Source organism: Syzygium oleosum, unplaced genomic scaffold (assembly GCF_021117445.2).
Source record: "Syzygium oleosum isolate NSW1041296 unplaced genomic scaffold, Sole_v2.1 Sole_v2.39, whole genome shotgun sequence".
Lineage (NCBI taxonomy): Eukaryota > Viridiplantae > Streptophyta > Magnoliopsida > Myrtales > Myrtaceae > Syzygium > Syzygium oleosum.
The window spans coordinates 611561-625206 of NW_026607523.1; the positions used below are offsets into that span (position 1 = coordinate 611561).

The 13646-nt window shown below is 37.7% G+C and overlaps 1 protein-coding gene across 1 annotated transcript; it reads right to left on the reverse strand.

Annotated features, from left to right (window-relative positions):
• Positions 1-955: 955 nt before the first annotated feature.
• On the reverse strand, positions 956-11592 carry LOC115663729 (protein transport protein SEC23 C-like). The gene is made up of 12 exons (XM_030585714.2): positions 10740-11592; positions 10458-10631; positions 7650-7811; positions 7108-7250; positions 4831-4906; positions 4582-4757; positions 4423-4504; positions 3791-3868; positions 3296-3457; positions 2938-3201; positions 2061-2165; positions 956-1279 (listed from the first exon to the last, which is right to left on the reverse strand). Exons 1-12 carry the CDS (start codon positions 11463-11465, stop codon positions 1139-1141), a joined length of 2289 nt encoding a protein of 762 aa, XP_030441574.1. The 5' UTR covers positions 11466-11592; the 3' UTR covers positions 956-1138.
• Between the last annotated feature and the right edge of the window lie 2054 nt (positions 11593-13646).

Below are 13646 nucleotides of genomic sequence, written 5' to 3' on the forward strand. Positions count from 1 at the left end.
AAATCTCAATTTCATCCTAAATTTCTTTTTTGTCTCATAAAAATCAACAACTTCCAACTAATATCCAAATTTGACCCCATCAATTTTTCATCCAATGATGCCGTTATAGATTTGACATGTTATTCCACATGTACTCGACAACTCAAGGATACCGACATGGAAGGATCACACACAATTTGAAGACTTCTGTCTTCGGGTGCTACCAAACAAATTGAAGAATTCTTTTTTCTCAGTTTTCGTACATTGCTCGGATACAACGAATCGCTTGTTCATGCCTTGATTGTCCTGGATAAATCATTTTTTCGATCCATTTCAATTTTTGTCACCAAATTCCAAAATTGAAATCCTCAAGTTTTCCGCCTCTTAAGTCCTACTTGTTTCGAAACTATTCAAATTTCGACTGCAGCCTCAACGACCATAGACATGGTCACCGAATACATGTGGAATGACACGTTGAATTTTTAATGACAATACTGGATAGAAACTTGACAAGAGCCAAATATGAGTACCAACTGAACATTATTGATTTTTTACAAGACAAAAAAGGCTTGTGTTAGAATTGAGAGCATGAGACAAAAGAATGTTTGAACCAGAATTAAGAACCAAGTCAAAGTATGTGTTTTTTGAGGAAATTAAGTCAAGTAAAGCAGTAGTGGAAAACCTGAGATATTCATTATCCAGAAGGTACAATGAAGATGACCAGCTGACCTGGTGGTCTGTTTTCAATTTCCCCTGTCCACTTGCTTCCCTCCAAAGGTCGTGTTACACGAACATTGGCCATCGCATTATCCAAATGTTCCATGGAAAAGGGACTGACTGTAATTTCGAATGCTCGAACACTTCAATCGCCCTAAAGTTGAATGTGCACACACGAGATTCATGTACTTGTGTTTGCAAAACAAGCGCTAGGGCCGAAGAATCAAGGGTCAACATGAGCATCGATGATGCTATACTATACCTGGGAATTTCATTCAATTGATTCTTCATGCGTCCAAGTTTTAAGGAAGTGATTCAGACACCTTTAACAAGGACAGGCATGTCGTTTCCTAGGGGACCCAGCCTGTTCGAGGCCTAGCTGCACAAGATTTGCAATAAAAAAAAAATTCCAACCCGACAAAACTTGCATATTTTATGCACATCATTGAACCGCTAGTCTCTGTAGATGATCCAAGAAGACTTCAAAGCTAACGTCGTCCGTAAATATAACATCTCCTCCCGGCACAGGAGCGTCAGAATTGTAAGTTGCGGAAGGATTCAATTTGGCCAGAAGAAAACGAGCCTGCATGGAAATAATATGAAAGACAAAGTTTGCATGATATATTCCACGCAGAACAATCAACAGCCCTGGCCAGATAATGACCTATATGAGCTCAAACAGATAGGTGAAGAGAAAAATGGCCACGAAGGTGGAGAAAGCACTACATGCATTGCGAACAACATCATATTAAAGGGCTCCATAAACCCGCTTGGTCAGGTTCATTAACGTAGTGTATTTTCCTACGTTTAGAGCAGTAAGGGATATATCACCAATTCCTTCCTAGAATAGAAAATATGATTCAATGTAGAAAGACGATTTCCCGTTCGTCAATCTTAAAAATCAATTCAGGAAACCAAACCATGCACGGCAGTCACTTAGCCACCCTCGCTAATTGCAAACATTTGAGGACCCACACTTTCTGCAGATCAGCAATGGTCAATTTACCACTATCTGCAGACTGCTAGCACCAGCAGGCATCATCATCGACCTAGACCAACCGCTCCCTACCCCCTGACAAATCAACCACTGATCCACCGTCCTTAAACACCACAGATGCCGCCTTCCATCCCCCCATTGATCAGGCAGCCATGCTTATTTTCCTACCACTCCGAGCCACTTCCCTGGTGAACAGTGAACAATGGCGTGATAGTGTACACAACCGTAATGGAACATCTAGGGCTAAAAAATACCCTCCAAGCATGATCTTCTATGGGGAAACAAGGCAGAATCAGGTGTAAAAAGGTTTAGCTAAATCAAATAATGGCAGACCCTTTATTTAAAAGCAGTATAGAATTCTAAAGACCTGAGAGCCATGCTGATCGCAGACAACCAGACGAGGTACTGGAAACCTTTCCTTGATTATTGTGTCTGCATCATCACGAGGTGCTTGTAGCAATTGAGCAAATGCCTACAATGGTAACGGGCAATTCCAGTGATCAGATAGCGACAAATTAGTCAGATTCTTCCATTTTAACACGCAATTGAGTTACACACTTCTTGCAATTACATCAAATTAAAATATTTCATGTAGACTTGACTGGCCAAACCAGAACATCCTTGAAAGAAGAAAACAGAAGAATGTACTCAGAAAACACTGTATTTAAGTTCAACACATGAAGAAGCTGGACCACGACATGAACTCGCCAGCCAAGACTAAGAGGCATGGAGAATCACAACGTTGTTAAAAACTCTGGGAGACATAATTACTTAAATCCTTATGATAGAAAATGCTAGTTTTGCAATAGCACATTTAATTGCTTCATTAATTAAATCTCAGTTTTTCACATTTCAACCCAAATACAAGGCTTGAAGATAATTTTTCTTAGTCTTAACTTTTCTTTTACATCTTCCTTCTACCACTGTAATTCATTTTAAAGTGGACCATTCAAAACCATGAACTTTTCCACACTTCATGGTCACGTGAGGCCCAAGCATTGAAGATATCTTTCAGAACACACAAGAACATCACCAAATTGTTGGATCAGCAAGTTCATATGAGGTCTACAATATCATGAAATTAACCAAAAAAAACCCTATAAAAGGGTTGGTGGAATCTTAAATGTCAAAAAGATCCGACTTTGACTAGGTGAAGAGCTAAGTCAATGTCCAGCTTGATCAAAGGAAAAAAAGAAGCGCATTAGTCTACTTGAGAATTGAAATTACATCCTGAATGAACTTACTTGATGCTCAGGCTGGTTGTGGTAACCAGCTTTTCGCCATTGAGCGATTGTGGCACCATGAAAAATAACGACAGTGAAATATGAGTCCAGAAGAAGTATCCTGTCAGCTGCTATGGCAGCCACATCAAGAAGAGCTGGTTCCGGGCCAGAGTGGAATGAGTATGAAATAAGGGAAGGTTGTATCATTACAACCGAGTTGACAACATTTTCCCGGTTCAAGATCATTCTAAAGTATGCAGTTTCATCAGGACTATTATTGAAGACCTGAAAGCATTATTAACACTTCAATCAAGTATATTTCGCCAGCAAATAATGAAACCCAGCTAAATGTAGACCAACGACAAAAGCTAAATCGGACCTGTACAAATTGGGAACGACGCAAATGAAAAATAAATTGAGGGAAGATAGAGAGTCGTGGAGAGAGGCTGAAGGTAGAAGGGCTATCCTTCTGGTAGTCTCCAAAGCGTGAACACAGTTGTATCAGTGCTCTATCCAACCACCTTATAGGATCAAAGTCAGCCTTCACAACAATGGCATAAATTTGGGAAGTGTTAGGTTTTTCTTATAATAAAACTCGTTAAGTTTGAGATGGAACAAACTGTATCAAGAAAGGTAAAAGACTTCTCAGCAGAGTATATAAAACAGGAGACATATGACAAATCAAGTGAAAATCACGTCACACAACCCCTCTCTCAACAAGGCAAATGCACTAAAAGTAGTGAAAGTAATGATCTTCTTAGATAATGATATTTCTTTATGCCACACAGACAGATAGGTAGTTGTGGATATCCAATAACACAAGAGCATACCAAACTATGAATATCCAAATAGTGGAAATTTCGTGTGTGATTACCTCACTTTCCATTTTGAAGGAAACTTGGCGTGCCATAACTACAGCTGCTGCTTCTTGGTCAAACCCAGCAATCAAATCCTACAAAATTTCATATGAAAATGCCATACTCAATGAGGAAAAGAAACAAAAACCAAATGAAAACTCAAATAGCATACATATGAATGATCCTCCCAACTACAAACCATTTCAGCTGAAGAGTAGTTTATTCTACTGAGGGGTCTAATTTTTGGAGCTTGCGTGATGCAGGAGAATAGTTTGAAAAACAAAATGGACTTTGTAATTGTTAAGATACAAGATAGTGTACACTTACTTCTTGACACTTTCACTATTTTTTAACAAAAGCGTATATCTCACACAGCTAAATTAAATAATCAAATCGTCTACATTACAGAATTCAGCTTGAGGTAATAATTGACAAATGAAGCTACAATGGACAAACTAAACAAATGAAAAAGCACCAGTATGAAACTATAATATAGTTTATTTGGTGTTTTTATCTATATTTACATAACTAAATACAAACATTCATTATTCAATAAAACCACTGACATAGAAGATGACCAAATAAGAGGATAGACACATTTTCTACATAATAGGGGAGAAAACCAATAGAAGAATAAAACAGAACTTGCCTGAACGCTGCCTGGTCCAGCAACCCATCTTCTAGACAGTGTCGTGACTCGAAGTCTCATTTGACCATTATTATGTTGATAGCTGCAGTCAAGTATTTACACTAAGTGAAATAAGAATAAGTAATTAGTTCTCGCAGAGCGAAAGATTAGAGTTCATACTAAGTCAAAAACTGGAAGTAAAATTGATTGCTCGTTGCTTGCATGGTAGCATCAGGGCTTTCTTTCTTTACAATATCAAATATCAAGCACAATGATGTAGCTTTATCGAGGCCACACAACTTCCACGCGGTAGTATTTCCCTGCCCAATAACAGTGTCCGAGCACAGAGGACCTTTCTGCACAAAAGTTAGAAACAGTAAGTGTTCCACTATTACAGAAGAAATTAGAAAGCTGGAATATCTGTCATACCTTCTCAAGAGAAGCACAAGGACCAATAATGCCTTGAACTTTAATATCCTTAGAGCAATTTATTTCGAAAATACCACTGCAGATAATCAGCCACAGGCAAACAGACTCAGCATCGATTTTTTAACTAGCTGAATGCATAGTAGGAATAATAAGTGATGATTTGGGATAACCATATTAAAAGGGAGAAAATAGCAAACAGCAATTCAAATCACAAGGGCCCTGAAAGATATTCCCTTCCTTTAGTCTCACAACTAAAGAAGGAGAAAAGCAACCAACCCCAAAGTAACCCTTGCATTCAACTAGGGATCTATCCTTGCTTGAAAAAGAAAAGAAACCACAGATACCGACCAAAGAGGACGACAGAAATAAAAAGATCATTCCATCCAAGAAACAACCAAGCCTTTCAAGATTATATTTTCTTGTTCCTCAAAAAGATTCTTAAACAGGCTATAGTAATCCAACAGCGAAGAAACTTAAGTCAGTTCATCCTATTCTGCCAGGCAGTGGAAAGAAACACCAAGTGAATGGAAACCATATCTCAATATTTGCCCTGTTAAAAAACAAGAGTGAAATACTCACAATAAAAGATAACAAAAAGCAAGAATGAATTACTTGAAAGGAGATTGAATCCTATTATCAAAAGGAATTAACCGAAAAACGAGAAAAAAAACCTCCATGACAAGCTCCTGATCTATATCTATAATTGGAGACACTGCGTATGTACATAAAGTGATGATGGTGTATCCATGGAAGATAGAGCGTCTCCGGTGAAAGAATGGTTCAAAGAATATTGTCTTAAAGACCAGTGCCATGTGAATTTGCTTTCTTCGCGGGAAATTGCTTGAGGGATTTTTCTTCGTTATAACAGGTGACCATCAGCTCCAGCTGAAAGGTGGGATCAATTTGAAAGATATCTTGACTCGTGTCACCCACTTCCCCCTTACTCTGGAGCAAGAAGCTCCAGATAGTTTCAAGCACCAATTTGCATCTCTCTCTTAGCAGTGGGTTTTACTTTGGTAGGGCAATCTTAGGTCAAATAGCATATGCTCGAAAGAACAAAGGACCTAAAGAGCTGCCTACCTATATACATGAAAGAGGTACGAGGTTCATCAGCTGTAATTACCACCTCTACTAATTTGAGCGAGTTTAAGGGAAACAAAAACCATTCAAAATATTTTTGGGTCCAGTTTTGCCAAAAGTCCAGAATCCAGGTCCAAAAATCACTTAAACTAATTTAGGCCACTATGAGGGATACAAAAACCATTGAGAACGTGAAGATCACACTTAATTAGGTAGCTACACCTGCAGTCCAGGGAACACAGTCAACTTTATCCAGGAATTGTCAACTTTCTTCCCTAAGGCAGGAATTAGCACATTCCCTGCGAAACGCTCCCATTTCATTGTTTATAATTTTTCCCTTGGTTATTAAGAGAAAAGGTACAAGATTAAGAAACCTAGTCGCATAGAAGTTAGACATAAAAAAAATGTCCCATAACACTGTGCTTCCAACAAGCAGCAATCAACAATTCCATGCAACATGTAACATAGTAATAACTGTTCATACAGGACTTTGGTAAAGGATTGTTTTAATTTACATCCAATTCACAGATGCAAAATAAAATTTTGACCCAGATTAGATTCAGGAAGCTAAAAAAAAAAAAAATGAAACGTGGCTTTACATTGACCAATGATATAGGTTGGTAAAATCTACATAGTCAATAATTTCTTATATTTCTGCTACTGCAATTCCTCCATGCCACGCGTCTTAGGTGCATAATCCCCAATCATAGTAAAGCGTCGTATTGAATGCTTAGATTTTTTCATGCATCCCAGATTCGTGTAGATGCTTCATTAACAATTCTTCCGAGGCTAAAATTTATACCTCCTAGTCTTTAACACCTTTTACAACCTACTTATGTGAAGATCCCCCTATTCAACAGTTTTACATTCAATTCTACATTGGTCTCATCAAGCAAAAGAACACAATTAAAGAAAAGTATGCAAAAATGAACAATGTTCCCAAGTTCATCCACCATAGAAAGGAAACATGACAATTTTAATCTTCTTAAAGAAATTACCACACCATCCTAGCCAAAGCAAACTCATATGATAATTTGATACCAGCACAACAGACACTCATATCAAACTTCAATGAGAGACAAAATTGCTAAGTGTGAAGAAATTAGCACAAATTTTACTTTGCAAGTGAACAATCAATGGCAGATTATCATCAAAGATAAGCCAAAAAGTGACACAGATGAGATCGATGAGCAATACTTTGATGATAGGCCAAGATCATATTCACCCGACTGGAAAACACGTTTAAGGGAGTCCTTAAATACTGAATGACCAAAACTTTCTGCAAGAACAACAAGCCCCCCAGTTCTTTCTACCGCTACTTTAAGCTCTGCAACTCCAACCTGGAGAAAAGATATCAGAACAAAAATAACATTTCAAATGATGACTCGCTGGAAAGAAACTAAAAGAAAAAGCCAGCAGCTAGATCAACAAATTCAAGTTATGACTGGAAGAGGGAAAGGCAGACTGCATAGTCAAACTCTGGTTTGGACAAAAGACATGTCGCCCAATCATCATTTGCATAACGAACAGATCAGAGACACGTTTCCCAACTATAAATTTATGGGTGCTGGAAAAACTTCAGAAGGAAATGTCAAAACCTGTGATGATTAATTAGTCTCGTCACATTTAGACAATTAACTTGAAAGTGAACATCTCAAATATCTTGTAGTGCAAGGCCGTTGAAAAAAGGTAGGAGGTGATGCAGAATGAGGACAAAAGACAACAAAATCAATTAGCACCTGATCAAGAGCACAAGCAAACAGATCAAGAACATGCCCCTGGTTTACAAGCTGCTTCGAAAGTCCTTCATAGAATTTCACAGCTTTATGATAATAGGGAACAGAATCCTTATCCAGATCTTTGTGAGATCGAATTGGCTCTGACAAACTTTTCGAAACGATCTGTAGAGCAAACAAAAAGAAGAAGTGAGCAAAGCAACTATTGCATATAACTAATACACCAAATCAACTGCATGTTTACACTATCTTCTTCTTTATATCTTCCACAACAGAGGCAAGTGCATTTACAGAGCTAACTTTCACAAGCATTATGCAAAGACAAGAAGAAGAAGAAGAAGAAGAAGAATTAACCAAGAGCATTAATAGTAGAAACAAAGAGTAAATGATGACTCCTCTGTCACTTCCAATCTTCCAGAGTGTCTGTTTCTCTCTATCCAAATTAACCAAACGAAGCCAAAGCAATTACACGAACAAGCTTCTTCCAATCTTATAATCTGCATGCCTTTTTATCTGAATAACTCTATCTTCACTACTATCCAGCTTAGATCCAGAATTAAATAATATCTCACTCCAGTGCTTGCTTGTCCATCAACATGAAGCAACAAATGACCACCACTGTCTTAGTTCCCACTCAATTTGGATGGAGTGATTGGGAGCGAATAGCAAGGATCGGCTAATGACCTCAGGAGAGAAAGGAAAGGAAAGGAAAGGAAAAGATCTGATTTCACTGTTGTTTATATGTTTATGAAAAGAGAAGGGAAACAAAGAGAATTTACTCATTTCCTGTTAGGCTGAAGAAGAAAAAAGAGTGGAAAGGAATGTAATTAAATCTTTATGACTATATGTCCTTGAACTTCTTCATAGGTAAAACGAAATAACTTTACTAAATTTACTAATGTTATAGTTACTCATAAAAAAAGATACAGTAGCATTAAAAGTTCACTTTATTCAACTGAAAAAAGACAAATCACTACACACATTCATATTAACAAACACAAAACAAACTAAACAACATAAACTACTATGACCATATCCATATCCAATATTTTCAAATTTTATCACCTTAACTATAAAGAAAATTCTAACAAGAATTCTCCATGGTATTAAATACAAGGGTCAATACCACGAAAAACTCTAAACTGGTACATATGTGAAAAATTAACCCCTAACTAATTTTTGACCACCAAAAACCTCAAACTTGTACATTTGTGACAAATTTACCCTCCGTTAGTTTCCGTTAAATTGGATTAACATCACGAAAAATTACAAACTAGTACATCCGTGACAAATGGAGGATAAAACCCCAAATTAGTACACCTGTCAACTGCTACGTGTTATTTAACTCAGTAATTTGGCAGTAAAATTTAACAAAAATGAACGGAGGGTAAATTTATCACAAGTGTACCAGTTTGGGGTTTTTGGTGGTCAAAAAATTAGTTTGGGGTAAATTTGTCACAAATGTAACAGTTTGGAGTTTTTGGTGGTCAAAAAATTAGTTTGGAGTAAATTTGTCACATATATTTTTATCTAAAACTTGTATTAGAGAAAAATTTTGATTTGTTTATGACGAAGTGCAGCGTTAATGTTGGTAATGTTGAAGTGGAGGACCAACAAAAGCCATGCACTTTGAATGATCAAAGTACTGATTACTTTCACGTGATCTTCTCTAAAAAAAGCATACATTGAAAACAAGTTTAAAAAAGCATGTCATGTTAACGACCCAAAAATTAATAAAAAAATACTTAAAATAAAACAAATGAAAAGGAGAAGTGTATCGTGACTTATCTAGAAATTGCTTGCAAAATGTGGACAAATGTGGGAGACGCATTGTCCATGAAAAATAATATAGGATTATGACATGGCAAGTTAAAAGAAGAAATACATTGAGAAAAATGAAAATCAACAAGAAAAAGTGTTTTTACTCGTTAAGAGGGAATAGATGCTCACATGACAATTATTTTATTTTACAGACATGTTAGAGGGCATACATGGAAGAGAGAGAACCAATACTTACGCATCTCCCACAATCCCTCCAAATCCCCTATTTACCATTGTCCATAGCCTACACATTTTGTTCTTTGTGTACGCTGCTCCAAAAAGCTACGTCTGACATTGTGTGTACTTATATAATCCTTGCCCTTCAGTTTTTTTCTCCCTAATCTATCTAGTATCCTTCTTCCAAAACATGCCTATTCCTCACTCGTTCTTTAACAGTAGGATACATCAGGAAAACTAAGATAAAGTATCTCATCAGAATCCGTCCATCGGGATGAGAGAGCACATCAAGCCACTACAATGTGATGTAAATTACACAAGATACTCTCAGCTCAGTAACTTGACATCTTAAAAATTAGCCGCCATTTTCACACACGATCCAAGGTTATGCTCATAACATACAAGTACTTTGAAATTACAGTTTCAAATTAATCATTTGAACCAACTATAATCAACAGAAGCTGACTTTTTTTTGTCTTGGTTCCTTTTACAGCTAAACATCTTAATGAATGCATTGAAGCACCTATTCTTATAGGATGAATAGAGGTAAACCCACATGCAAAGCCTAGGCCGTTTTTCTTCATTGGATGTGATAACATATGATTTTCATCAGCTAACAATAATGTTTTATGTAGAGCTTCCCTGACATCACAATGATTAAAAGAAGGTAGGTCACCTTTTTGGCAGGAATAGTCTCGACTCACCAAACTAACTATAACACGCTTTCTCGACGGTAATCAAGAGTCAACACAACATTGAAACAAAAAGCCAATCCTGATTAAATAAAAAAGAGCTACTAGCCAAAGCACTTACAGCACCATGTCCTTCAGTTGATGGTCCACCGATGAATGCCATAATTCTGGCCCCAGAACCAGGCACACAAGCTCCCAACAGACCTGCAGCCACACTCAAAGCTGTGCTAGTGCACCTTGTTGCCCGTTGATCCGAAGCCACTGGCCAAGGATCTTTCTGTAACTCGTCTAATACCTACCATCGATCCAATAAAACGAAAACATAGCAATTCAACACCATGATCATCAACTAAACACCAGAACCACACCAATGTCGAGTATGCCAATTCGCAGCTTTCATTACCGAATTGAGCGCAAACTCGCACTCAGACGCAGGCACCAAGAACCTGGCAATGCTCTCAGCGTCCAGGCCGTCCCTAACGCCTGCGATCACGCCTGTGGCCGGCTTTGGCTTCTTTGAGAAGAAGCTCATCTGCTCGAGCAGCTGCTCCTTGTTCACCTCCTTCGACCCCTTAAACACGTAGGTCTTCGGGATCTGGCCGAACCCCAATTCGTGGACGTGGACGAGAGTCCCAAAGGTGATCAGCCCGACGAGCGAGTTCTCCGGGAGGAGCTCGATAGCCCGCAGCAGGGCGGACTTCAAGAACCCCAGCTCCTCCTCGATGAGGCACGTGTCGACGACGAACATGAACACGGGGGGAACCGAGGAGGGCCGGTCCTCGGGGGAGGCGTACTCGATCGTGGTGTACTGGGGGAAGAGCTCGGCGGGGAGGTTGTCGTCGGAGATGGAGGCGTAGTGGGGAGGGAAGTGGTTGCGGTGGAAGCAGAAGGGGCAGATCCAGATCTTGGCGGCGAAGTCGACGACGGAGAAGGGGTTGAGGACGGACCGGCAGTTGCGGCAGCGGAGGGGGGAGTAGGGGAGCGCGGGCATGGAGGGGAAGGGCTTGAGCGGGGTGTAGACGGCGGAGACGGGGACGACGCAGCCGGTGGCCTCCTGCCTCGTGCCGGGCACGACGTTCCACGGCATGCGGACGCCGTCCTGGGCCTCCAAGTCCAGGAACTCCGTCATCGCTGCGGCGGCGGCGGCGGCGGCGGCGGTCGGAGAGTGATGACGGTAGCAGAAGAGGAGTGTCAGCAGAGTGTGTAATGGAGAGATGCCGATCTTGTTCTGTGGTTCGTGGGAACCGGTCTGTCTGGACCCCTCTCTCTCTCTCTGTAATAACTGATTTGATCAAAAACTGCATCCTGGTCATTTCTCCATTTGGGTTGATGAGATAAATAATCCTAAGTTTAATCCGATATACAATATGATTTATAAACTTTTAATTTGATTAATATAATCCATGAATTTTAAGTACGAATTCTATAATTCAGATGAAATTGAAATGTGAGTTAATATCACGAAAAACTCTAAATTGATACACATATGACAAATTTACCCCAAACTAATTTGTTGACCACCAAACGCCCCAAATTGGTACACGACAAATTTAACCAAACTAATTTTTTGACCGCCAAAAATTCCCAAACTGGTACATTTATGATAAATTTACCTTAAAAAAAATCACAAATGAGTACTCCCGAGATAAATGGAGGTAAAATCCCAAAATGGTATATTTGTCAAATGTTTCTTTTGGTAAGGTATATTTGTCAAATGTTGTGTGTCATTTAACTAAGCAATTTGATAGTAAAATTTAGCGAAAACTAATGAAGGGTAAATTTATCACATGTGTACTAATTTAAAATTTTTGGTGGTCAAAAACTAATTTTTGATAAATTTATCATAAGTATATCAATTTGTGATTTTTCGTGGTAATAACCCATTAAATTTTATGTCATGAACATATTTTCATGGATAATTTGAGGGGTTAAAAAATGATAATTTTATATATTATTTTTTTCCTTTTTTGGTTGAAAATAAACATGCATAAGAAATTGAGAGCTTATATTATCAGGTGCTAGAGAGGGAGAGAGAGCTTTGACAATGGCGAAGAGATGGAGGAGAGAATGAGCTTCATCGTTTGCCCTATCCATTGCAATTTTAAGTCTCAGGTAGGTGCGTGCGAGTCCATAAAGGTGAGGTAAAAAAGTAAGAATAAAGTACTAAATAGAAAAAAAAAAAAAAGGGTTAACACTATTGGAAGTTAATACAAGAGGCCCGGATCACCCATTAACTAATCACAATCCATTCATTTTAACACATAATAAATTAAACGAGCCTGATTTGTTTAAAAAATTTGTAGATAATCTTTAATTTATAATGTAAAAAGATATTCAACTCTATAGGAGATAATCGGTTATTAACTATATAAGTTACACGATCTATCAATTTTTATTCATTATATGATGTTATTTTTCGTCTTCATAAATAACCCATGTCTCGAATATTTAATTGAAAAAAAATAGCCGTCTTGGATTTAAGAAGAATTCGTTGTTGTAATAAAAAATAAAAATTCCAGGTGAAATATACACTCCATTTATCCTTGTTGTTCATTAAAATATTACTAAATATAAAGGAATCTAAGTACGAATCCTATAAAAGATTATATTCGGATGCATAGAAATTTGTGCCATGAAATTGTTTGCTTGGATAATTTCAGGGGTTAAAAAAAGGATAATTTTATTTATTATTTTTTCCTCTTTTGGTTGCAAATACACATGCATAAGAAAATATGGAGATTACATTACGAGATGTGAGAGAGGGGAGAGAGTTTCGACAACAGACGAAATGAGAGAGGATAGAGAGAGCTTCATCTTTTGCCCTAACTTTCGTCGTTTTCAATCTCGGGTAGGCACTTGCAAATCCCTATATGTAAGGTAAAAAGTGAATAAAGTACTAGATTGAAAAAAGGCTAACACCATTGAAAATTCATCCAAGAGGCCTATATCACCCATTGACTATTCGCAGTCCATTTATTTTAACACATAATAAATTAAACGAGTCTAATTTCCTTATAAAAATTTCTAGATGATCATTAGTTTATAGTGTAAAAAAATATTCGACTCTATAGGAGATAATCGGTTATTAGCTATATTTTATACATAACCGGTCAATTTTTCATTCCTTATACACGATCTGTCAATTTTTTATCCCTTATATGATGTTAATTTTCGTCTTCTTAAATAACCCTGCATCTTGAATATTTAATTAAAAAATAGCCATCCTGGATTTAAGAAGAATTTATTGTCGTAATAAAAAACAAAAAGGCAAGGTGAAATACACACACCATTAATCCTTCTTGTCTATTAA

What these genes read in the sequence shown, in the direction of transcription:
- LOC115663729 (XM_030585714.2), bottom strand. Translation starts at nt 11,465, where the DNA reads ATGACGGAGTTCCTGGACTTGGAGGCCCAGGACGGCGTCCGCATGCCG. An exon ending in CAACTGAAGGACATGGTGCT is followed by an intron (nt 7,812 to 10,457) that starts GTAAGTGCTTTG and finishes TTTGCTCTACAG; the next exon opens with ATCGTTTCGAAAAGTTTGTC. An exon ending in CTTGTGCTTCTCTTGAGAAG is followed by an intron (nt 4,758 to 4,830) that starts GTATGACAGATA and finishes ACTTTTGTGCAG; the next exon opens with AAAGGTCCTCTGTGCTCGGA.